The following is a 25,404-nucleotide window of genomic DNA, read 5'->3' as shown; positions in this document are numbered from 1 at the left end:
TTCTTGCTCTGACCAGAGCTGCTAGAATAGCAGTAAAAAAAAAAAGAAAAGAACCCCGCATATTAAAATTATGCTATGCAGTAAGTGTATTTGGTTGGGTCTCAAACTTTATATAGGCATCAGGTGGTTTTGTGTGCAGCAGCTTCTTCTTAAGGGCTAATAAAAATATTAAATTTAGAAGTGATTTCCTTGTGCTGAAGTGAGATAAAGGAAATAAAACAGATTTCAGAATCAGAAAGAAAGGAGGAGGTAGTTTCCCGTATAAAATATCTACAAAAGCAATAATAGCAATCAGCCATTTTCCATTTGTTTTTCGAAAATAAAAAGCTGAGATCCTGATACCAGAATTTGGGTCATTTCAGAAATATTTAGAAAATTCTGGAAAAATTCTTACCAAATGTTTTACCATCAAGTGTTACTTAATAAGCCCCAAACATAGTTGAATTATCATAGCCTTGTAATTCTCACCCACAAAAGCAAACCTGCTAAATAAATGGAATAGCAAGTTTTACTTGTCTTGGATTTGATGGAATCTGGGTCATTTAAAATAAAGTGGGCTACAACTAGATGTGTGATTTTTTTTAATATGCTGATCAAGAACAAGATTATATATTTCAATACACTTGCTATATTAAAGCATTAATATTATTTTTCCCTTTGGAAATAAGTTACATGTTGTCTTAAATAAATGTCCAGTCAAAGCTATCAGATTTATGCAATATTAAACTAGTTATTTGATATTTGCAAGCGTCTCAAGTGAAATAAAAATCCCTGTGCTAACTTCTTGTTTGCATAATATGCCATATTCTTTGGTTGATATATGTTTAATTTTTCACTGTATATGTCAATATCCATCTGCAATTATTCTTTCCAATTGAAACTTGTAATCTCAGGTTAAAAAAAATGATAAAAACATACAATATATAGAACCACTAAGAAAAAGAATTTACTTTCACATGCTAGGTACAGTTGTTACCAATGGTACACAAATCCCACTTCATCAGTTATTTGTATAATAATAAAATAACTTAAGCACAACCTTGTCAGTATTTTCTCTGGTGCTTAATATGTCCTTGCTTGCTGTTCTTCTGTAAATTTCCAAACACTTCAGAAGGGTCAGAAGAGTGCCAGGACCCCCAAGCCCTCAGGACTTCTTTAAGTCCTTGTTACCATCAAGAGCCTTGAAGGGCAAGTACTGGCATGGGACTGCCTGAGGATCCCTGGAGTGCTTTAGGAGCTGGGTTACCCACCACCATGGCCTTTCTTTTGTGGTCAAATTCTGGAACATATTAAAATTTTTCCTTCTTCCAAATCAGATACACCACCACTTTTTTTTTTTTTCCTGCATTTCCTGTAGAATTAAAATTGTCAAGCTCCTCTGTCTTTCATTAAAAAAAAAAAAAAGTGCATTATTGCCTTTTAGTGCAAATGTTTCTGTGCCTGATTCTGCCATTAGTTTCTAGAACATGTTGATGGAGATATTATGTCCATGTAAAGAAATCATTTCCCCATGGATGTCATCACTTCTCTTTCCTATATTTGCCATTTGTTTTCCTGGCACTCATTGTGTTCTCAAGTGTCTCTAAACTTTTCTTTTGCTTAGTTTTCCAAACTCCCACCACTTTCATCCTCATTTACATTGTTTTCTATCAGCTTCCTTCCACCCTTACTCCCTCTGAGATTGATATGCCTCATGCATTTCTTAGCGTTGAGCTGATTTTTGCTCAAATGCTTAGCAAGTATTTGAGATGACTGTGAAAGCTTTTTTTTTTTCCTTTTTGCCATTAAGAAAGGAATTATATCATACACTTGGGGATTTTTTGATTCAGTGGTATTTCTTTACACAGTGAACATGAAGTCCTGTCTCCCAGAACACTGAGGGAGCATTTTTGTTGCTTACATCAGGTTCACGCTGTAAGTGCTTCTTTGACTTTTTCATTGTTTTCCACTGTACTCTAGCCACCTAATTTTCACAGACAGCACTTAAAGCAATCCCTAGCTCATGTGTTTGTCTCTAGTCAGACATCATGGCTATTTTAGTTCTCACTTAACAAAGAGCTGTAATTGTGATGTGACTGCATTTACATCAAAGGTATAGCTGCTCTGGGCCAGCCAGCTTCTAGCACAGCACCACAGCATCGCACACAGTCCTGTAACCACGCCTTGTTCTGTTACTTTCATGGACTCCTCTCTTCTAGTCAGACATCATTTCCCCTCTGTTCCCTTTTTGGCACACTCCTACCTCAGCAATGAGACAACGCAGCCACCTCTCCTTCCCTGTGCCTTCCTCCAACAGACAACTTTCTTCATGCCCTGGAGCACTGACATTCTCCTCCTTTGCAAACAGACACTTTGACACCAAGAAGAGGTTTGGCAAAAGGGCTATCTAAAAGAAATTTAAAAGTAGTTTTAACATAATGAGGTAATAGACACTAAAATAATTTATATTGCAATAATTTATGAGATCCATTTGAACCTGTTTTGCTTCAACACTTCACATTTCTTTTGCTGTTCTTATCCCCTCTCTGCAAAACCAGAAATCCCTCACGGTCCCTTTGAGAGAAAGTTATCTGGGAAGTGGTGATCCTACGAGATGCATGTTCCAGGGCTGACAGACTTTCTGACAGCCACCAGGAAGCAGCCCAGTCCTATTAGCCAGGCCACGGCAGTATTGCAAAATGTGGAATATATTTCCTTAAGAAAGGATTTTCTTTGATGTTAAATCTTTGAATACTTTCAAGCTTAATCAATGACAAGGGAGATTTAATCCGTGAAAAGAGACAGCAGCTAACAAGCAAGCCCTAACTGATGTCCAAGTGTTACGAAACAAATCACTTGGTAGTAGAATGGCCTTGTTTACCAGGTTTACACTGTTTGCCAGGTTTAGAGCTCGACACTCTTCATCAATCTCAGACCCTGGGGGAGGTTAACAAATCTTGGGAAGAAGGATGCCCACTGATAGTTGACACAAGGAGTGCAGAATGTACAGGCTACAGGGCAGAACTCACTAAATAAGGAAGAAACTAGTAAGGTAACTCAGCAACTGTGCTGCAATCAGCTCCAACTGGGTAAAAGCTAATTCTGGCAGGAGGAGATCCTGGCCACCAGCTGATGGACCAGTGACCCAAGAAACCCAGTGCCTCCAATGAGAAAGACTAAACATGCTCACTAATTAGCATAAGAAGCAAGAGAGTCATTAAGTAACGGAAGACAGAAAACTAATTAATAAGAGAACCATGTAACCTGTAGCCTTTGTTTGCTAAATGTACAAATAGTAAAGTGTTGGTTGATGGGGTGCTTGATTTATGGAATACCCCCAAACACCCAGGCTCTGAAATGAATAATCAATGTCTCTCTTGAGTGTGTACTTATTGGCTTGTTGCATATCAGGTAACTAATCTGATTTTTGCAGACAAGAGTTTTTAGGGATGAAGGGCAGAGGCGCAGAAGTAAAGGCACAGTTCAGGCCCCAAGGGCCTCACGGACATGGGCAAGCCTTGGCGCAGCTCAAGGAGAAAGGGTTTCAGTCTGAGAAGGGATTTTACTTGCAGGTGCACCTGCACAGGCCAGGTCTGTACAGCTCTTTGGGCAGGCCGGCCAAAGGAAGGGAGGCAGAGGCGATGGGCAGGGCCCCACTGCTCAGCCGGGACCAGGCTGCCGTTCCACCGCTGCGCCAGGGAGCAGCCCCGACTGCCCCGGAGTCTGCAGCCCTTCCTCACGGCTGCTGCGGGACCCGTTTCAAGCACCAAGGGGCCACGCGGGTGGCGTTTGAGCCTGTAGGTCCCCATAGACCGACGGACGGACAGACGGACGAACAGCCCCGCCCGGCCCCTCCTGGCCAGCAGGCGGCGCCCTCCGCGCCCCGCCCACGGCGCCCGAGGCGGAAGCGGAAGCGGCGCGCGCCAGCCCCGGCAGCGAGAGCCGCGCGCCGCCGCCTCCCGCGCCATGGCGGCCCCGGCGCTGCCGCCGCTGCCGCCGCAGCTCAAGAGCATCCAGCACCATCTGCGGACCGCGCAGGAGCTGGACAAGCGCGAGCCCGTGGTGGCGTACTACTGTGAGTGAGGAGGCGGCCGCGGCGCCGTCCCGCCGGGCCCGGGCCGGCCCGGCCGCCGCCGCCCCGGGCGGAGCGCTCCTGCCGGCCCGCCCGGGCTGCCCGCGGGACGCGCGGAGACGCGGGCGCGGGGGAAGCCCCACCTCTGGGCGGTGCGGGGTGGTCGCGGAGCCTCGGCTGCCGCTGCAGCCCCACCCGCCTCCCTGTGCTCCGGGCTTGCGGGGCTAAGGCTGTGGGCAGGCGGAGTGCGCATTCCGGCAGCCCGCCCGCCTGCTGGTGCGCCACCCTGTAAAGGGGTCCTCGTGGAACAGTGCTAATAAGTATGGCAAAAAAATAACGTTCAAGAACCTTTTCAAAGTTTGTGTTCTCCTGAGAAGACCTCCCTTCTCTCCTGTGTAGCCCTGAATAAGTACTTTGAGTTTGAGAATCTTTGGGGTTGATAGAAGCTTTCATTTTCTTTTCAGTGAGGCTTTGTTACTCTGTTACTTTGTTACTTTTGAGAACTCGGGGTTCTCAAAAGGAGTGAGTAGCTTGTTCTTTTTCTGCTTCTTTCACTGACATGAACACAGCAAAACCTTACTGTAAAACTTCCAAGCTGATGTGGCTTCTAAGCTAATAGTTGTCAGCGTGGACTGTGAGCCTTTCTAAAAGACTTTGCATGGCGAATTAAGAAATGCGAGCTTGCTGTTTGTCTTACATTCCTGTTACAGTTAAGCCACACTTGTAAAGGGCCCGAGACCAGCAGATCACTAGAAGTGTATGTGTATGTTGTTGACAACCCAACCTTAAGGGGAAGGAGGATGGGTCATCACAGCGTTGGTATTTTTATTGAGACACGAGGTCATTCGAGGGGTTTACTTGGCTTGTCTTCAAGAAGAATGAAATAAAAATTAGATTTAGAACTGTTAGTTTTTCTTCATAAGGTGATCTTAATTTAGAAGAATGAATTAATGAAATTCAGCTTTCAAATTGCTCTGAAAAAACTGTCGTCTGAGTGACAGAAGAGTAATTTTACCATTTCTGTGTTACACAGAAATGATGTGCTAACATGGAAAAGTGCAACCAGGAAGGTGAGGTAGCCACATATTAGGACACTGGACATTCTCAGTAGAACTCACTCTTTATTTACTGGAAAAAAACACCGGACAAGTGACACTGTGTGTGGCAGGAAGCACCAGCTAGGTCAAGTTGCACTGGGGGGGGTTTGTTTGTTTTTCTTTATTTCTTTGGATTTTTCTGTCAGATGTAACACCCTGTCTGGCTATACAAGAAAAAGACATGCATTAGCGTAGGTGCTGAAATACAAGTCTGTTTTAAACCAGAAATGTTTTAGTGTATGATCTCTACTTTTCTTTGTCTTTTGCATTCTGAAACTTAAATCTTAGTGTAGAGGAAAAAAAGGCCTGATTGAATAATTACCGTTTTCTGTAAAGTCATTTGCCTTGTCTGTCCTAAGTAGACTGAAAATTTTTTCATTTGAGTACTTCAACACATCTGGTTCATTACTGACTATATCAAAGACTGTATTCTAGAGGTATCTGTTTCATTACAGTATTACGTAAAGTAAAAAGCATTGACACCTCTTTTTCAAGTTAGGTCTTGCTCAGATCCTTTGTTTTTTTTAAATACACAAAGGAGAAGAATTTGTTTTCAGCAGTGTTCCACTGATGACACTTATTTCCTCCCGTGGTGGATGAGTTTGTCTGGATTGACGAAAATGCAGTACTCCTGCGCCATAGTGGTTTTTTTCCTTTTCTTCATTTAGTTCTGGCTTTGAAGCAAAACTAAGATTTATGAACCATTAATTTTTAACGTCATGGGTTTGGAATAATTACGTAGAATCCCAAAGTATTAATTATTAATATTGCTACTGTCAAAAAATACGCTATGAATAATAAAAGCTTTACTAAAAAGATTTTTAGAAGTGTAGAGCGGGGGATACAAAAAAAAATTCAGGATTCCTTTCAGATAATGTTTTGAAAGTAATGCAGATTTATGTAGGGTTAAAACAATGCTTCTCTTTAAATGCTTCACTGAAAAAAGTGAACATCTCTTTGTGGAGCCTTTGAAATGATTTTCGGAGGAGCTCTGTACATTTGATGTTATAAGTTGTGTGAAGGAATAGAGGGAGGAAAACTCCGTGTGTGCTGGATTGCTTCTCCACCAGCCTCATCTGCAGGCGCATGCCCTGCGTGCCCCAGGACCAGGAGGCTGCTGAGGCACAGCAGAGTGCAGCCTGTTCCCTCAGGAAGCTGCTTACACAGCCACTCTGGGAGGGGGATCACTGGTTAGCTGGTGGATGTGACTATCACTCTGATCTGTTTAGAGCTTTGGAATGTTGCCATAAGCAGTTCATACCCAGAAAAAAACCTTTGGTCACAATATTATTGATGTTCCATGGCACAGTAGTTTGCTGTATGGGTGTATATGTATGCTAGGTTTTGATTTATGTTACTTTCAGTTAAATTGCACTTTTATATGTCTAATAATAAGAGCTGGGACACAAATTAATTTGAGGATTGGAAGCAAGTGAACTCTGGCGAGATGTGTTTGCAACATAAAATATTGCTTTCTATACCTTAGCAATAAAATTTTCAGAGAAACTGCTTACTGCTCTTGTTAATGTTTTTGTCTCTCATCCTAAGTGCTATAGGTGTACCCTTAAATCTGGGAATTTATGTGGCAGTTACATTGTTTATTTGCATACACCATTTTTTTTTCTCTTGTGTGTAGTGCATTTTGAGCATTAAGCTCACATAAATCAGTAATGCTACCTAAGGAAAATGCTATAGTCCTTCTCTGGCCTCTCATTCCCGACCCTAGAGTGGTTTAGAAGCAAATGTTGATGTGATTGTATGATGAAAGACAATAATAAGCTATTTTTCAGCCAGGCCAATTCACTGTTGCTTAAACAGCTGTGTTCCCACACAGACAAAGAAAAGAAACAAGACACAGTGGCTTGGGGCAAAGGCAGGACTCCTGCTTTTTTGGTATTGCTGGCATATGTTGATTTGCAGAAACTGTAATTTAATTAGCATTAATCTGTTTTACACAATATAAATAGCTACAGCGGGTATTATTTGTCTTTTTCAACTGCCACATAATTTTCCACATGAAAAATAAAATGTTGAACATTGATGTTCCTGTTCACTATAACACAACACTTTTTTGTTGTGGTAATTCCGCATTGCAAAAATTAAAAACTGGTTTATTGCTGGTAATCCTGGGTAATCCTTACAAAACCTCCATTCTTAACATCTTTTTCAGGTATTCGGATTCAGAGCAGAATATGATCAGTAGCATTATATGTTGTATGTATACTGTTACCTTTTTAGCTCTGTTGTTAGTAGATGGACATCATTGATTGAAGTAATTAAAATATTTTTTTTCACGACAGTGTGCACTATACATTCACATGGTTGTAACTTTTCTTCTACCCAGAACACAGATTGTAGAGAAATAAAGAAACCAGGTTTATTTTTATTATTATTTTTAGTAGGACATGACCTCACAAAATAATTCTCCTTTTAAAGAGATTAGACACTTAGTGATTAATGTAAGTGTTCAGCACTCCAGTAATCTACCACCTTATTTTAAAATGCTTTCCTCCCCATATGATTTTTTTTTTACTTTTGTATTATTTGTTAATCCTTTCATTAAGTATGTAGCTATTTCAGGTTCAGTAAAGGTCAGCTTATTCAGCAGGTATAATGGAATACCTGAAAAGTATGCAATATTGGTTGCCTAGCAAGGACCAAATATATAATTGGTAGTCAATAAAGTAACTTTTTGTGTTAAAAACTTACTTGAATCTGTTTGAGTAGTTTGAGATGTTCGTTTGCAGACACAAGGAGGCAGGCTCTGATAAAAAAAATCTCTGGCCTGTAATAACTGAAGAAATCATATCTCCATCTGTGGCATAGGCAGTTGGACTGGTGAGTGGTTTTTTAAAAAGAATTGCAAGGTTTGAGAGGTAACTGTATCTGCTACAAACTTTAGAGTTAAAAGCAAGATTTTTCCTTAATGCCTGTTGTTTCAGCTTTCCAGTCTCATTGTTAATTTCTGTAACAAAGGTGAGTGGTAGTCTGTACTCACTGGACATCGATGTTCTAATTCAAAAGTATTGAGAGAATGCCAGTGAGTTGCGAGAAAAGGACTGATGTTCCATGAACAGTGTTTGGATAGTCAATGAATTCACGTGAGAAATTATGATTCTAGTAACTTTCCAAAAGCAAAGTGTGGTGATTTTTGCTTTGCAGTCTGCTAAACATGAGAAAACAATCATGTAAAATCAGTAGATATAACCTGGATAAAAGAGGTGTGAAAAAATCTTCAATTTTTAATCCCTGAGGTGGAAAAGCATCAGAGAAATGCTTCCAAAGGATCATACTCTTGTATTAACATTGGTGGTTTTGTGAGATCAAGTGGAAGAGAAAAGCAAAAGAGACTGTGTTTTATTCCACAACTAGTTGACAGCGTCTTAAACCGAAAGTTATTCAGCTTTTAACAGAAATATCCATCTGTTAAATGTGACTCGTTTGTCACTTTAAAGTTTAGCAAGATACCTGTGAAACAAGCTTCTCTCTGCATACAAATTACAAGAGTTTTTTAGTATTATTATTACAAAAAAAATAGACTGTGAAGTTCATGGCCTGACTAAGAATTCTGGAAATACAGTTACTGTGCAATTTTACTTATGCAACTGAAATACCAGTATTTTTTACCAATTCTTACCCTTGACCAATCCAATTAGTCCTTCTTAATAGGAAGGACTAATAATGGTCACATATTTTAACTGAGCTTTTAAATTCTTCAGTTTTTTATTGTATCTGGATGCATTCTAAATTATTAATTTAGAAGATGCATGTAATTAAGAAATATTAATATAATTAAAAGTAACTGGTATTTGGAGAGATTCAGCACATACTTAGTGACTTCATTTATACTGGGACATTGTTGAATTGAAATGCATTTAAAAATGTGCTTGTAGAATTCTATATATAGTATGATCAAAGCCCTGAGTTTTCCAGTTTAAATAACCATCTTTTGTTCTGGTTTTATATAGTCCATTTGTAAAAGTACATTTTCCATATTCTCATATTGCTGGTGACAGAAAACTATTTTGTGGGCTACTGATACAACAAATGTTTTGAAGGCTTTTATTAGAGCTTGCATGTGGATAATAGATTTAATCTGTTCTTTACTCAGGGTAAGTTAATATGTTTAAGTCAGATAATTAAGTAAATACCAATTTCGTAGAGTACTGTGAGACTTGTTTTGACTCTGCTATGAGTATAAGCTAAAATTTTTTCTCAGTTTATACTTTTCCCTTTGCTTTCTATTTTTTCTCTGTTTTCAGTCTGTTTGCTCTGATTATTTCAAAGATTTGTAACTGGGGAAGACTGTGCTCTTAAAACTGCTTTGTCTGTGGAGACAGAAAAACTAAAAAAGTGGTTGGAATAACAAAGATACTTGTATAAACGCCACAATCCTCAAAGCAGACCATGGGTAGTGGCAAAAATTATGATATTAACTGTTGTGTAGTATTTTGGTCACTTGCTCTGATTACATAGGTAATATTTTAAAATAATCTGTTCTGACAGAGATAAGAATGAGAACGTATAGAGGAAGTGTACTTCAGAGATTGGAACCTTCTCTGAGTTTCATGCATTTGTAAAAACTCCTAATTTTCACTTGTATGGTGTAAATATACTGAGCTGGATTTTCTCCACCATAACATTCATAATTTTTTATTTATTTATATATTTATTCAACACGTACTTCTGGAAGTAGAATTAACAATTGTCTTTTCCTGCCTGAGGTTTGCTGCTGCCTTTGAAGAAAGAATGCATCAACATCAACATTTTGATTTGCAGCATCACAAACCTGTTGAAGGTGGAGGGCTTTGTACCTCACCTTGTGCAATGCCCTGCTCAGATCATAATCACTAGGGCAGGTTGGTCAGGACTGTGTGCAGGCAGTTTTTGAACATCCCCAGGGATGGTGACTCCACAGCTGCTGGGAGCAACCTGTTCCAGTGTGTGATTACCCAGACAGTAGAAGACTTTTCTTTTGTTTAAATGGGATTTCTTGTATTTCATTTTGAGCCCATTGCCTCTTGTCCTGTCACTGGACACCACTGAGAAGGGTCTGGCTTTGTCTTCACTCCCCACTGCCCCCCTTCTCTCGTCAGGTATTTATGCACAGGGATAAGACCCTCTGATTCTTTGTTTTACAAAACCTAAACAATCGGAGCTCTCTGCCTCTCCTGGTGTGACATCTGTCATGATGTCCCTAGCCTCTCATCAGCTTTGTGGCCCTTCCCATGTCTCATTCTGGGAGCCCAGGGCTGCAGGTGTGGCACACCAGTGCTGAGTAGAACGGAAAGATCACTTGCCTCAACCTGCTCCTAACACTTCTCCTAATTCAGGTGTGGGTGCTGGTAGCCAGTAAGGTCAGGAGTACACTTTGGAAGTTTATCTCATGTAGATTCATCTCACAGAGTAGTTTAAAGACGTGAAATAGGCTTCTTCCGGTTTAAACTAAACAAGAGAGTGTTTCAGATTTTGTGCTCTAATCACTAAAAGCTGTTTATCCTCATGACCTGACCACAGCTAATCCAGAGTAGCTGCCTTTTTGCATTCTAGAGTTCTCAATTACTGTAAATCCTATGTTTAATGTAGTTTTTCTGTTTTAATTGGAAATATTTTCATTATTTAGCTGTAGAGATAAGCTTTTAAAAATACGTGTAGTTCAAATATTGTAGAAAAGCTTAGAAGCTTATTAGTTGTACATATAACACATACTCAAATTTTACAAGACCAAAATAGGTCCTTAAACCAGACTGAAGTGTGGTAGTGTAGAATAAAATCATTTCCTGAGATTCATAGTAGGTGTTACTATGTTATTTGTTTTGTCATCTAATCTAATTAATAATATTTGTCTAGCATGTAACATACTATACTGTTATCCACTCGTTTTCTTCAGTAAGATTTAGAATACTATAAAAGAACCTGAGAGTACAAGAGGGTCATGATGCCATCCTCTTTTGAATTTCTTAATTATATTTTTTATAGTCTTCGTTTCCCCACTTTTGCATTATATTTTTTCTTACATATTTCCCTAAGTTAATTTTACTTGAAAATAAGTATTTGAAAGTAATTTGTTTTCTCTGGAATGTTTTAAATTTTCAGTTGATGCTGCCAGTCCAGTGTCTTGTCTTTTGCCAATTTCCTTCAGGATCATGTAATGAAGAGACAGTGTATGGCCCTCCAAGTTTGTTTGTCAGTATGTTAAATCTATTTTTAAAAAGTCTTTGAATTCAGACAGCTTGGACTTAGCCATGTAGAAATATATTTATGACCTATGTGCAAAAATTACATGATTGAAATATGACACATTAATGTTTATGAGAGCAAGAATAATTAATTTTCATATGAAAATATTTCCAGTAGTTTTGGATTTGAGTAGAATCCAGTTTAATGTCTTTGTGCCCTTTGCTTCCCACATTTGTATTCCAGCTGTTGGCTTCCTGCACCAAGCATTTAACAAACGTTTTTCTGTCAGTGGTTTGACAAAGGGATGTCGAATATGAATGAGTCATAAATTACAGCCTGGTAAAGCTTTCATCCCTTAATCAGAATCGAAATATCGCTAAAATTTATGGCAATGTTTTTTGTTACTGTTTTATGTCAGTTTGTTACTATCAATTGTCAAAAATATTTCAGTTGCTAGTAATTTATTTTCTATGCTAGAGAGTTAACAGGGAAAAAGAAGTATAATCTTTTGATCCTGTTAGACCAGGAAAAAGAAAGATGGGGAATCAACCTATTGTGCATGCTTGCTGGCTGGAACTTTTGTCCTCTGGTATTTTTTACTTGGCACAAAGTTAGTTTAAAATGGGAGTGAGGGGAGTTTCAGTTGTTATCCAAACATAAATCTGGAGTAGCTTACTGTGTATGAGGAATGAGTATCTGGCACATATTAGAGACAAAATACTTGCTCTGAAATTGTGCTGTGTATTAGCAAAGGAAAAATAACACGGTGTTACGTGACATAAATAAAGGCAGAGAAGTTTCTGTAAAGCTCACTGTATAGTTCCAGCCAGCACACCCACACTTAGTATTTACTGAACAAAGATTAAGGGCAGCAAATCAAGATGTATATTTTATAGTTGTCTTGGAAAAACATTTTTGTGAGAATGATTACTTGCCAAGTCTTTATGAATTTGAAGATAAATGTCCTGTCTACAAACTGAGAGCAAACTCTGAGTTAATAATTGGCAAAACAGTTGTGTCTTTGTGTATAAAATTACAAATTCCTTACCTCTACTTCTAATGTTATTTAATATTTAAACATTAGCTCTCTGTAGCCTCCTTTACCTCCTTAGTACTTTACTTTCTGCGCATACAATACTACATTGTTGGTCACATAAGTCTTTTTTGGTACTTGGTTTGAATAAAGGGGGGCAAAAATAGTTGTATCTATTTTAAAACTCAGTGCATTAAACAAAAAGGAGGAATAATTTCATCTACCTGTTTGTTTCCAGATATTCCAGATCTTAATCATAAACAGTGAAGAGAGATAAGAAGTACAGGTCACTTAATTCCAAGGTTGTCTACATTCTTCATATGCATTTAGGCTTTAAAACTTGAAAATTTTTGCAGCTACAGTGTATGGGTTTAGTTGTCTTTTACATCAACATTTTCAGAACCTTGTCTGTTCACAGAGGATTTTTTTTTATCAGAAGTTCCTAAACAAATGCCTCCTGTAGGTCGAATTCTTTAGTTTTAACAGTTTGTCATTGGTCATTAGGGACATGCACTTTAGGCATTTTGCTCAATGTGTAGAGAAGTTCTGAAGTAAAAAACAAAATGATTTTGATGTAAAGTGGCCTTTTCAAGTGTGGTATTCTATAAGGTAAAACAATGCATTTGTAATACATAATACTATGAGGGTTTCTTTTGTGGCATCTATACTGTTCAGATTACTTTCCACTTATTAGAAATTGAACTACTTTCATTGAAACAAAAGTTTTGTGACTTAGCAAGCACAATAATACTGTCCATTGCTTTTGCAATGTTACAGAAACCAAAGCAGCTGTATTTAATGGAATGTAAATAATTTGTTTTCTTTTAGATGTAGGAGAAGGAGGCAACTGAACTCATGTCACTGTAGACTTTCTTAGCGGAGATGTTGGAGGTGGTAAACTTTTGACCTCTTCCTTATGAGTTATTTGCTACTGAGATTACCAACATAAACAAAAACCTCCATGTCAACATAAACATGGTGGACAACTCTTTGACCATTAATTGCCAGTTTAAAATTTGACTGATGATATTAACACAGGAAAAGTATGTTTTGCTCTTGCTGCTGAAAACTTAGTAATGAGGTGCATTTGCCCATTTGCTGCAAGTTAGGCAGGAAAAGGTCATTAAAGGATTTCCTTCGCTAGGTGAAAACATATTTTTCAGTTACAATCATATATCTTTATAGTAATACTTGTGTGATTAAGCACACACAAAAGATACGCAAGAGAACACCTTAACTGGCAAAGGTAGTAGTATCAAAACCAGCACAGTCTTACAGATAGACGACTTGTAGAATACTTGGAACATTTCAAAATTAGAGCAGAGAGGATAACAGAAGACACAGATGTGGAAGAACTTGCATTTGGAAATAATTTTTTTTCCTGTGGAATATGATGTAGTAATACTCAAAAATGGAAAAAGTATAACTAGTAGATGCTTCTTCATGTTGGCAGCAGTAAGGCAAAGGATTGCTTACTGCTTTCAGATTCACTCTTCTATTGCTCTTTATACAGATAATTTCAAAAGCAAAAATTTAAAACATTAAAAGGTTGTTATATTTATTTCAGTGTTGTCTTTAAAGATAAATACCAAATTATTTTCTCCTCTTCCTATTTTGTTTCTTTCCCTAGAAATCTCTAGTTCTCTCAGTTTTTCAGCTATTTTACCTTGTTTGCTTGATAAGTTTAGTGATAGAGGTTTTCAATCTCAAAGCCTTACTTTTGACTAGAACAGCACTGAGTAAAGCAGTATCTAAACATACTTAGCATTCTGTGTGTCACTGATGAGATTCAAACTGGTAGAGTGTACTTTTCTTCTGTTTCTCCAGTTCATCAGCTGAAACTGATATTTGTGGAGATTTTGACTGGTAGTGTTTGGTTTGCATTTTTCCAACCTGAAGGTTGCCTCATCTTTCATTGCAATCAGGTTTTATCAATGTTTTGTCAATAGTATCTGAGCTAAGACTGCCTTTTGGCACGGAATGCTACTAGCTGTCAATAGCTGTTTTCACACATATCGTGCTCTTTCTTGATCACCATTTACTTGAGGAAAAAGGAATAGCTTTTGCCCTTATCTGAATGACTGCCTCATCAGAGGCCTGTCTCTGGACAGGTTAGTCCTTATTTCAAACACATAAATATGTTAAGTGAGCATGCAAAAATTCCAGACTTGAGAAGCTTTTAAAGGTCACAGTAGATTCTCTTGTTAGGGTAACCTACGTGTGCTTTGACCTTTTGTTGGTTAAAAAGATCTTTCAGGAAATCTTAGCAATTTCTATAGGCAGTGATACAAATTGGGACTTGGTGGCTGCTTGTGGTAACTGTCTGCTGTGGTCAGTTGTGTGGTAGAGAGATGTAATTGCTGTGACAGGTGGGACATTTAATCTTATCTCAGGTGACATTAACAATCTGTCTCTAGAATGTCTCTGTTCCTAGTATCATAGAGCTGCTGCTGTGAGAGCACCTTCACATTTTCTTGACAGTCTGTGCTTTGGATAATGGTACTCTGATTTTTAACATCCTGGGAACCTTGGGTACCTTGGTCCTAGAATCTTTTGTTAGGATGAGGGTGTTGGTGTGGAAGATTGCTTGAGGTCACCCACAGTGTAGTTATATACGGACAAGAAAAACATTTTTCTTGTGTCTGTAGCTGTTGTTCTCTGATGTGATTTCTTTGTGTTCAAGTGTTGTCTTGTGTTCAAGTCTGGTTTTGTTCATTGGAGTGCCTGAAGGATTCTTAAAGTTGTTCTCAGCCTCTGAAATCCCAAGAGGGGAAAGGGCTGTTTTTTCAGGGCTTTATACAAAGCATACAGATGTCTCAGTCCTGTAAATGCACTCCTTTGGATATAAGTGAAGAAAAAACTATCTGGCTTTCACGATTTAAATGGATGTATTTGCAATGAGCGTGGAAAAACCCACATGCAGATAACACAAGAGTAATGGCTACAACATAGAAGATCTTTAATTTTTAAACTAATCAAGGCTAAGGACATTTGTAAAATCCATTTATATGGAAACACGGTTCTTTTTATGTAAATGAATTATAGACAGGATCTGAAGGTGCATCATTCAGCAAGTAAGGTAAATCTATATCCTGTAATGACCAAATGTATTTTGAATTTGTCACCCTAATGCATATCAGTCTAAAATTAATTTATTTGCCTCTGAAAATATCTGATCTTGGCATCCATCAAAAAGAAATAACTGATCTAGATGGCTCATAGGTTTAGCAACCCTTTGTTAATTCTTAAGTTTTGTATTGGTAGATTATACCATGAAATGGGTTTGGGAAGCTTACAATCAAGCATGTACTTACAAATCAATTTAATTGAAGACTGCAAATTAGCTCCTTGTCATGTGATGATGGTATTTTAATTGATGGTTGCTTTTAATACTAATTTTAGTGCCTTACATGCAGTTCTCTGTATCTGTGTTTGAATTTTTTTGAAATCTGATTTCAATTTTACATGTGTAAATGTTTTGTAATGTTTAACATTAATATTTCACTATCCTGAAGATAAATTAGGTGGGCTTAAGAGTACTTGTCAGTAATTAGCTTCATAATAAAGTTGTCACTTGATGAAACCTACATAGCAATTCTTCCATTTGTCATGGTCTTAGCCTTTACTGATTCCTTTAGTTTTGTTCAGGACTTTCATTTGGTTGTTCTTTACTGAAAACTTAAATATAAAGATGTTAGATCCTTTCATACATATATTTAATATATGTATTGTAATAGTAAAAATAGAGATGCGTTGGAGGGCAGAAGTATTTTATTTTTCAGGAAGAATGTCTTTAAATGGTTGGACAACCCAACAGCTTTAATGTTCAAAAATAAGTGAGCTTTGCAGACCTGAATAAGGAATGTATGCTTAGTCTGGTTTGAACACTCAGTTGTATATGAAATAGGAAGTACTATTTTAAAAATCCAGAAGAATTAAATTATGGTGCTCACCAGCAGAATATAAGTAAGTTTTGTAGAAAGAGACCTAATTTTATTAGATAAATTGCTAATAGATGGAAAAGGCAGACAAGCTTTTGAGTATATAATGTTTTCTTCTGTAGCAAGCATCAGGGTAAGTGCAATGTGATAACAATTGTGTTATATTCATGTGTACTGAGGTAATTTGAAGAGAAAAGATTCTCTGGTGTATGAAGGGAGGAACGAGATACTAAAGCTGTGAAGCAAGTTAGGATTGCTTGCAGAACTCTGTCCTGCAAGAAGGACATAGAGTATTCCATAATAACTACCTCATGATAGTATTTGGTGGAGTTACAACTTTGGATTCTTAAATTCTGCATTTGAAAGTGTTTTGTAGGACTCCCTTAAGAGTCAGAAGTGAGAGTTAGAAGAATGTTTTTTTTGTGGAAAATGTTCTGCATTTGATTACTGAATGTTTCTGGCTATTTTCCCTTCTCGGTGTGTGTTAATCCTAGTAAATAATACTTGCTTGGGTTTGCCCACATTTCCATGAAGCCTGTAAAGTTCTGCCATGTGCAAATCTAAAACTCACAGATTTTTGGTAGTAGAAAGATTATTTTTAATCAAAATATATTAAGCATTCATTTTAAAGATCTTACTAAAAACTGGGAACTCTACTTGCAGGGGAAGTTTGATAAAGTCTGTCTTGTCTGATTTAAAAATCAGGTTTGTGCCTTGAGTGTTTTGATGTTATGTATGCATGGATATGGTAGGTGCTTAATACCATGTGTTCAAGTGTTTTAAGGCCAACTGACTCCTGCTACATGAAGTTCCATTTATATCCATACACTCAAATCAATTTGAAGTTCCTATTTGGGTGAGTTGCAAGTGAGGGTGATGATAGTTTATAAAGGCACTTGATATTGCATGATAATGATACAAACATCAGTTTAAAATGAGTAGGAATAGTCACTGGGGAAAAATAAAACATAAATCTCCCAAAAATATCTCCTAGTATCCCTGCAAGGCCAAACCTTACATTTGGCTGTCACTGCTCACTGGTACTGGAGTCAGTCTATGGTTAAATCATGTGTTTGTCTTTCAGGTGTGTTGGGGGGCATTGCTTTGTTTGCTTATGGGTTTTGCCTCAGAAAATAACTTTCAGTGGTTTTTTGTGTGTTTTGTATCAAGGTCGTTTGTATGCAATGCAGACAGGGATGAAGATTGATAGTAAAACCCCAGAATGCCGTAAATTTTTATCCAAACTGATGGATCAGTTGGAAGCTGTAAGTAGAATTTATTGCTTTCCTCAAAAATTATCATGATACTAATTTAACTTTTATTTAAATTTCTGGAAATACTGTAATTTCTCTGCAGCTATTCTCCATGCAAGCACACTGCTTGAACTTCAGTTGTATGAAATGACTTGCAGAAGGATTGGGAGGAGATAAAGCTGTATGTGTGTATGCATGCACAAACATGATTGGAATTTTGCCATAAGATTTTGTGTAGACAGCATAAATTACAATGCTTTATTTATACATGTTCTCATGACAAATCATAATTCATTATGAAGTTAATGCGGGGTTTCTAGAAGATTTTTAAAATTGATTTGTCTTTGATTCCTTGAAGTCTGTACAGTTATTTTCACTGCTATAGGCCTTAATAGCTTAGTCCTTGGATGCGTTTGGAATCTCTAACCTAAACAGTTGTATCTAAGGAGTTTTTAAAAATATTCTTTAAAAGATAAGGATACTTCTGATTGTATCCTGTGTTAGAGATTGGAGAATTTATTTTATAAATTCTTGTAAGCACAGTCTAATGTGTGGGTAAGGGATAACTATGCCATGCTCTTCTGAATGCAGATACTATGACCTGATACTATTAAAAAGCCTTAAATAGAAGAGAGTTAAAGAAAGAAAGATAAAGTTGTGGTGCAGATGGGCAGTTTAAGTTCCAGGAGCTGTTTATGTTCATACCCTGTATTTTTCAGTATTCTCAAAGAAAGAAGGTTGTTGATTTTAAGGTCTAAGTGCTCATTTGGAAGCAGAAAGTAATGTTGAAAAATGAAGCAGCAGTGGTTTTTTTGTTCAGTATTGGTGATTCCATCCAGGGTCCGTCAATGCTTGAAGAGTTTGTGTGAAACTAGTGCAACAGCCTTCTGTTATGAAAGATGAGATGGATCGCTCACCCACAGAAGTATTCAAGGCCAGGTTGGATAGGAACTGAGCAACCTCTTCTAGTGAATGGCATCCCTGCTCACAGCAGGGGAGTTGGAACTAGGTGACCCTTTATGTCCTTTCCAATTCAAATCATTCTGTGATTCTTCAGAGAAAAAATGAAACATGAACCATTTGTCTTCTTTTTTTCATAACTAGTGCTTCTTGCTTTTTTTATCACTGATTTTTTGCGATGGAAAATTCAGTGTACAGTGAAATCTTGGTGTGTTATTTCATTGGATTTTGACATCGTTAATAGGACTGGGGTTTGTGTTCAAAGGGAGAGAGAGATGGCAGGAGAGGTGAGATTAAAACTCAAAAGGATTTTGCTCTTCACTTCCTAAGAATTGTTGGAATTTGTTGGAATTTGTTGGAATTTGCTGGATTACTTGTGGTACTGCAGCAGTTAGTCTGCAGCACTCAGTTACCCCTTCTGTTTCAAAATTGAAAAGACCAGAACAGCAGCAAAAATCCATAGTTTCACCTTTTGGTTACTGGTAAGATTGTCTGTATGACAAGTGACGCACAGGTATTTAACATTCTTCTCTGTATCAGGGTGGTGGAAGGATGGAGAGAGCACTCCTAGTCAAGCCTAATAAAGAGTTTTGGGGTCTAGGAAGTTTGAGTTTATGGAAAATTCGGACCCCTGCTGTAATTTGGGAGCTGCTGTTTCCAGTCTGCCAATAACCACGAGGGGGCGCAGAGGGGTGGAGTTTAAGTTTTTATACGATTAAACCTCAGTGCCTTGAGTTTTAGGTTAAAATTTTGTATCAACATGTGAAACACCAGTACTGCTGTGTTGAATCACAGATTGTGTGATAATACCAACAGTAAACAACTTGGTTAAAGTGTATGTAACACTGTCAGTTGTGTGTTTGAAATAATTGAGCATCAGATCAAGTATAGTAATCAGTTCTTTTCTGAGTGTGAGGCATACAGATAGGTTAGGGAAATATTAGTGTATACAAATAGTTTTCTTCCTGACTTATCTTCAGTGTTCGAGTGTTTCATTTGAACACACAAATTTTGGTACTTTCACAAGAAAATTACACTTCATAAAACAAATACTTTTTGAAAACAACATAGAGTTGTTTGATGAAAGCCTTTAAACTAAAATTCTGTTTGGAAAGCTTATATTTAACTACTGAAATCAAGTAACTTTTCTGGCAACATTCTGTGTCTTAGAAAGTTGGCAGCAATCTAAAAAATACGAAAATGCTGCCTGCATGATTAAATTTTCTTCACACGCACAGTGAAAAATAGCTGCTATTCAGAGATTGTTTTTAAATCTTTTGGCAAAATAAAGGCTGCAGGTTAGTATCATGCAGTGTTCCTGTTTTTGTTCTCTAAGGATAACCTGAGATTTCCTTATGTGCAAACAGTAAGCCTATTCAGAAGCTGTAAATCCACCTGTTGTAACTGTTAGAGGGTTGTTTGCTTTACTGATTTTTATTGGGAAACCTGAGGAATCTTGTACTCTAACATCTTTGAAAAGAGTTCTTTGAATTGAAATATGCTGCTTACACTGAAAATTCCAGTAAATCCATAGGTCACTAGACCAGTCAAGGTAGGGCTCAGATACTTTGAAACATGTAATGAACTGCAGTGAAATAATCTTATAAGAGAAAAAATACATCACTCTGATCTACAGCACCTTTGTAAAGCATGCATTACTTTACCAGTTGAACTGTATTTAATCCTGACACAGGATTCAGAGTGCTGGGTCTTTCAGGTACTAAGGGGAAAAATATCTGTTGCTGTTCCTTCACAGCATTGTAGTTGTGTTTATTTTTAACTTTGGGGGAGAGGATGTTGGGGTGTTGGTGGTTTATGTAAGCATTTTGTGACCGAAGATTCAGAGCTACCTATTTGTAATACTTCTCTCTCCAAAATGTGCTTTTTCTTTCACATGCTGCTTTTAGCATTTGTTATGTTATAGGCTGTAGATTTGTAAACAAAGCTTAAGTTGTTTCTTTTTCAATTGTACTTGACTTTGTTTAAATCAACAGGTTCTTTTTGTGTTTGCAGAATTGCTAAAGTCTAATAACATAATTATTGTATTTTTCCAACATTTTTCAGATGAAAAAGCAATTTGGTGATAATGAAGCAATTACTCAGGAAATTGTTGGTTCTGCTCATGTGGAGAATTATGCCTTGAAAATGTTTTTGTATGCAGACAATGAAGACAGAGCTGGGCAATTTCATAAGTAAGTGAAAATCTTTGTTGTTCTTATCTGACTATACTGATCAGGGAATGTGAACATCCAAACTCTCTTTAATTTTACTCGTAACAAGAACTGGGCTTTTAATACATTCTGTTCACTTCTGTAAAACTCAATTTGTTACTGCTTTTAGGTCTGTAACTTCACACATTATCTAGTTTTCTCCTTATGTTCCTTAGGGAGTTGCTTACCTGCTGGCAAGCCTTCTAAAACCACAGGCTAATACTGTGCTTTATTTTATTAAGCATGTTCTAGTTTCTGTTGACCAGTGATAGTAAAATAGTTGTAATGACCCATTATGTGGTTGGGTTTACAGCAATTACTACTATATGGTCATGTATTTTTCTAAGCTAATACAGGATTTCTGATGTCCTACACAAAACATTCCAAACTGAAAACTCAGTGCAGAACATGTAAGTTTTAAAAAATACTGAACATTTTCTGCATAGTAGTTAGGAGACTAAGCAGTATTGCTGGATTTTAAATGTTGTGAAGCAGCTTCTGTAACATCAGATTAAAAGGAAAAAACCTGATGTTTGGCTTGAAATAAGCCAGTATGGTCTAAGATTACAGCTCCTAAAATGTGATTCTGAGAGACTGACATTACCAAGTTAGCAAAATGCCTTCTTTTTTGCAGAAACATGATAAAGTCCTTTTATACTGCAAGTCTCCTGATAGATGTTCTAACAGTATTTGGGGAGCTCTCTGAAGAGGTAAGTGTCAGGCATATGAGTGTATTATTTGATAGCTTTTCCAAGCACAGGTGTTGCTTTTATAAGTCGTGAATATGAATTTCAAAGAGCATTGGTTCTAATAGCGTAGCAAAATACTTGTTAGTAAGCCATAAAGAACCTTGCTAAATATTTCAAATAAATTGTAGATGAAATACTAGACATATGTTAAAAAGTGCTTCATGACAAGTATCAGTTAGAAATTCAAAGTTTGATTTTTACTGTGAGACACATAGCATTACATTGAGCAAGTGGGAATGGTTATAGGGGGAAAATGATGCAAGGTTCCTAGCTTTGTCCACCTTTTTTCCATGTTGTGCTTGAAAGTCACAGGCCTGACATCCTGTATGTAAATCCCCAATCTAGTAACTGTGCCTAAACTGCAGTCGTACTTGCTCAGTTTAAAATGCAGTTGTTGTAACTACTTGCATTTGTAAATACTGGAAAGAAGGTAAAAGCATGGTCTTGATAGTGGTGCACTTCTTGAATACCATAGAATGTAAGTGTACATACTACAGGTAGGTCTTACCCAAGAGAAATGCTTGGTGAAGAGTTCTTGCAAGATTCTCCATCTTCCGTAGCCTGAGACTCTACCAATCCAAATTTTCATTTTATCGAGAGGCAGAAGTAAGTTTGCTCTTTGATATGTTCTCGTAAAACTGTCTGCTCTGCACCCTGACATCCTTTTCTAGATCCAGTAATGATAACATTTCCTAGAGCCAGAGGGTGAATGCACATTTGCACATTGAATTGGACTGAAAAAAACAGTCTTAGTGTGTAGGAATCCAGTGCACAGGACAGTGCACTGATCAAATGAGTCCTCAGAGTACCTGAAGCAATCCTGCTTTGAAGATGGAAGAAATTGTTACAAGTGTCAGTGCAGAATGGTAGCAGTGGTGCATTTTGTACTGTGTGCTGGGGTTTTTTGTTGTTGATGCTGAAAGGACAGAAATGCTTTGTAGTTGGAAAGAAGCATAATTCTCTCATTTTGTTTAATTGGTGAACACTGACAGTAAAAGAAAGTGTACAAGAAATACACATACTGTTTTCTCTTCTGTATAGCATCATTTCAACAGTTTCTTTATCCATTCTCATGTAAAAACATGATGGGAGAAGTATAACTTGACTGTCAGACTTTTGCAGAAGTTTTTGTCATCCTGAAATACACTGAGCCTGACACCTGGTTATAGAGTATGACATCTATAGTCAGACCACCTGCCTATTTTTTCAATAGATAATTGAAATTGCCTTCATATGTATGGACTGTCAACTATTAAAAGGCTTTTAAATCAACAGCAGAGGGCATAGAAAGCAGATATTTGACACCTAGAATCAGAAAATGGGTGTTGAGCATAATATGTATATTTTTAAATGGCAACTGATTGATTATTGGGTAGTATGAATGGATTGTGTCACAGATGAAGAGTGGTTGTTCTATATCTCCATAATGGAACTAGGTAAAAGGATTTTCTGGAAGATGTGTTTTACAAGACACAGCTTAGATCAGAGCAGCAGGAAGCTCTGCAATGGCAGCTTTCTTTTCATTTACCTCAGTAGTAACATTCATTCAATAGGGCAGTCTGTTGAGAAGGGACAGCAGTGCATGTTAAAAACAAACCACAACCAACAGCATTTCACTTCTCAGTTCTGGAATGAGCAGCTTTGCAGTCGGGATGCAGGACAGAGACAGACATCGAACACTTTGTTCCCTCCTCCTCTCTCCATCCAGTATCTTGGCTGTGGGGGTTGGTGGTGCTCAGCCCCTTCCTGAATGTGCACTGCCAAGGGCCCCACCCTATGGCCGAGGGCCCCAGCTGTGCCCCGGGGTGGGTGCCCTGGAGCTGGTTTTACCCAGCGTGGGGCAGGCCCGGCCTCTCCTCACAGACACCGCTCCCGCCATGCTGAGCACCTGGGATGAACACGGGATACAACAGCATCTTGACACTTTGTCAGTAAATAATCACCGTGTTATAGTAGAGGGGAGATATACAGGCTCTTAAATATTGCATAATAATCTTTCCTAAAAGTAGCATACTCTGGGTGTGTGTTTTCTGTATTTTGTGGCTTCTAGAGTGTTTGTTAAAACGAAGGAATTTAATCTGTAACACTGACTGACCAGAAGTTATTCTTAAAACAAAATCTAACAGAAAGCCATGTTTTCCAATTGTACTTTCCATTTGAGGCAGACTGAATGCATTTGAATAAATATGTCATCAGAATAGGCTCTATTTCTGGAGAACATCTTGTTTTGAAACATGAAGACCAGACCTTTCTCCTGGATTGCATGAGCATCTGGGTAATGCAATGTATTAAATATGAGCAAAGGAGCTTGCTGGAGATACCTTTTGTATTGTGACTCTCTACCCTGTTCTAGATGACAGTGCAATAGGTTTTGTGAAGTACAGAATTGAATTTCATTAATTAATTTCTCAGAAACTTTGGATTTAATTTCCAAATTAATTTTTAATTTTAAAATAATTTTTATAATTTTTATGTTGCTGTGAAGCATGCTATCCCAACCTGCATGGTTCATTTGGGCAAATTATTCCACTCATCTTTCCACATTTCTCATCTGTTTATATTCAGCCTTATTCTTTGATTTATATTACCTCATAACTGTCAGAACTGGTTGTTTCCCATACAACTTTTGACAAAGTAGTTGATTTGCATAATCAGTTTAATATTTCTTACATCAATTGACAGCTCTTCCTGAATTAAACACTATTGTAAGAGTCCCGGGAGATACAAAGTGGCCAATCTTCCTTTCATGTTTTGACATGTTAAAAGTTGTATCTAGGAATAGTAAAGTATATTTTAAAAAACAAAATGGAAATCTTAATGTCATAGAATATTACAAACAAATCACATTAGTCTGCAGTTACATCAGCCTTTCTGTATTCATGCTTTTAAACAAAATTTTGAATTTTAACATAATATAATTAGAAAATATATAATATTTCTGAGCAGCAGCAGTAGCATTTTAAGTTTGAAGTATTTAAATCTAAAGTAAATAATCATCTAAGTTTATGGAGATAGGAAGCTTTCTTCATTATTTCATGTCAATAATTACTACACAGTGCTATGCCTTTCATACTAGATGTTCTTGGTGTCATTTGTTTCCTTTTCCTGCTATGCTGCACTAATTGAAGATCTCCACATTTTCCTTTCATGCTGAGAACTTGTTAGAATTGTTATTTTAATTTTTTTTTAAATTCACCTATTAATTTTACACGTGCTGTTTATCTTTAAAAGGGTGTCAAATGACAGCAGAGAAAATGGAAATGATGTTTATGTTTGTGGTTTGAATGCATCAATTCCCAGAAATGAGTGGTTAAAATGGCTGGCCTTTTCCTTCCCCCAGAATGCCCAGCACAGGAAGTATGCCAGGTGGAAGGCAGCATACATTCACAACTGCTTAAAGAATGGAGAGACTCCCCAGCCAGGCCCCATCGGAATGGAAGGAGAGAGTTTTGGTACGTGTTTCTTTTTCTTGTTAAGAGAGAGGAAGGCTGTGCCAAGGTGAAGTGGTGGTGTGCACAGTTCTTCAGGGAGCAGCCCTCAGGAAGCACAGCTTCCCCGCTTGATGTGCCATTCGCACTGGGCTGCCTTCTCCTGCTGGTATTTTTATTGGACCTTACTGTGTGATTGACTTATTTAATAAAATATTCTTTTCTTTGTAGTGGAGATTATTATTTTGAATACAGCTACTCTCTAAGAAGGCATTGTCAGCTTTGAGCCAGAACCACACATTTCTTTACCACTAACCACAGTCCTTTTAAATCCATTCTGTAAAGTTATGATCCCTTTGCCAGTTTATCCTCTCTCAGAAGTTATGCAGGAGTTAAAAATGGACTGATTGCGAGTGAATTCAGCTTCAAAGCAAAGACCTGTTCGTGAGACAGCCTCTTTCTCCCTGTGTAATGTCAGTTTCTAAACAGGTTTATGGCCTGC

General features: G+C 37.6%; 1 protein-coding gene across 3 annotated transcripts in view; it reads left to right on the top strand.

Annotated features, from left to right (window-relative positions):
- The first annotated feature begins 3,869 nt into the window (after positions 1 to 3,869).
- Positions 3,870 to 25,404, top strand: part of VTA1 (vesicle trafficking 1) — a 41,635-nt gene continuing 20,100 nt past the window's right edge. For 2 of the 3 annotated variants that reach the window (XM_063390254.1, XM_063390253.1), the window contains exons 1-5: positions 3,870 to 4,054; positions 17,473 to 17,567; positions 20,580 to 20,707; positions 21,360 to 21,435; positions 24,815 to 24,926. In XM_063390254.1, the coding sequence (XP_063246324.1) occupies positions 3,946 to 4,054; positions 17,473 to 17,567; positions 20,580 to 20,707; positions 21,360 to 21,435; positions 24,815 to 24,926 (520 nt within the window). In that variant the 5' untranslated portion in view covers positions 3,870 to 3,945. Of the gene's footprint in view, positions 4,055 to 11,232; positions 11,339 to 17,472; positions 17,568 to 20,579; positions 20,708 to 21,359; positions 21,436 to 24,814; positions 24,927 to 25,404 lie in introns of those variants that run through there. The other variant, XM_063390255.1, reaches the window with a different exon arrangement.

Source organism: Prinia subflava, chromosome 2, assembly GCF_021018805.1.
Source record: "Prinia subflava isolate CZ2003 ecotype Zambia chromosome 2, Cam_Psub_1.2, whole genome shotgun sequence".
Lineage (NCBI taxonomy): Eukaryota > Metazoa > Chordata > Aves > Passeriformes > Cisticolidae > Prinia > Prinia subflava.
Note: the sequence above shows the minus strand (reverse complement) of the source record. Positions and strands in the feature narration are given on the sequence as shown.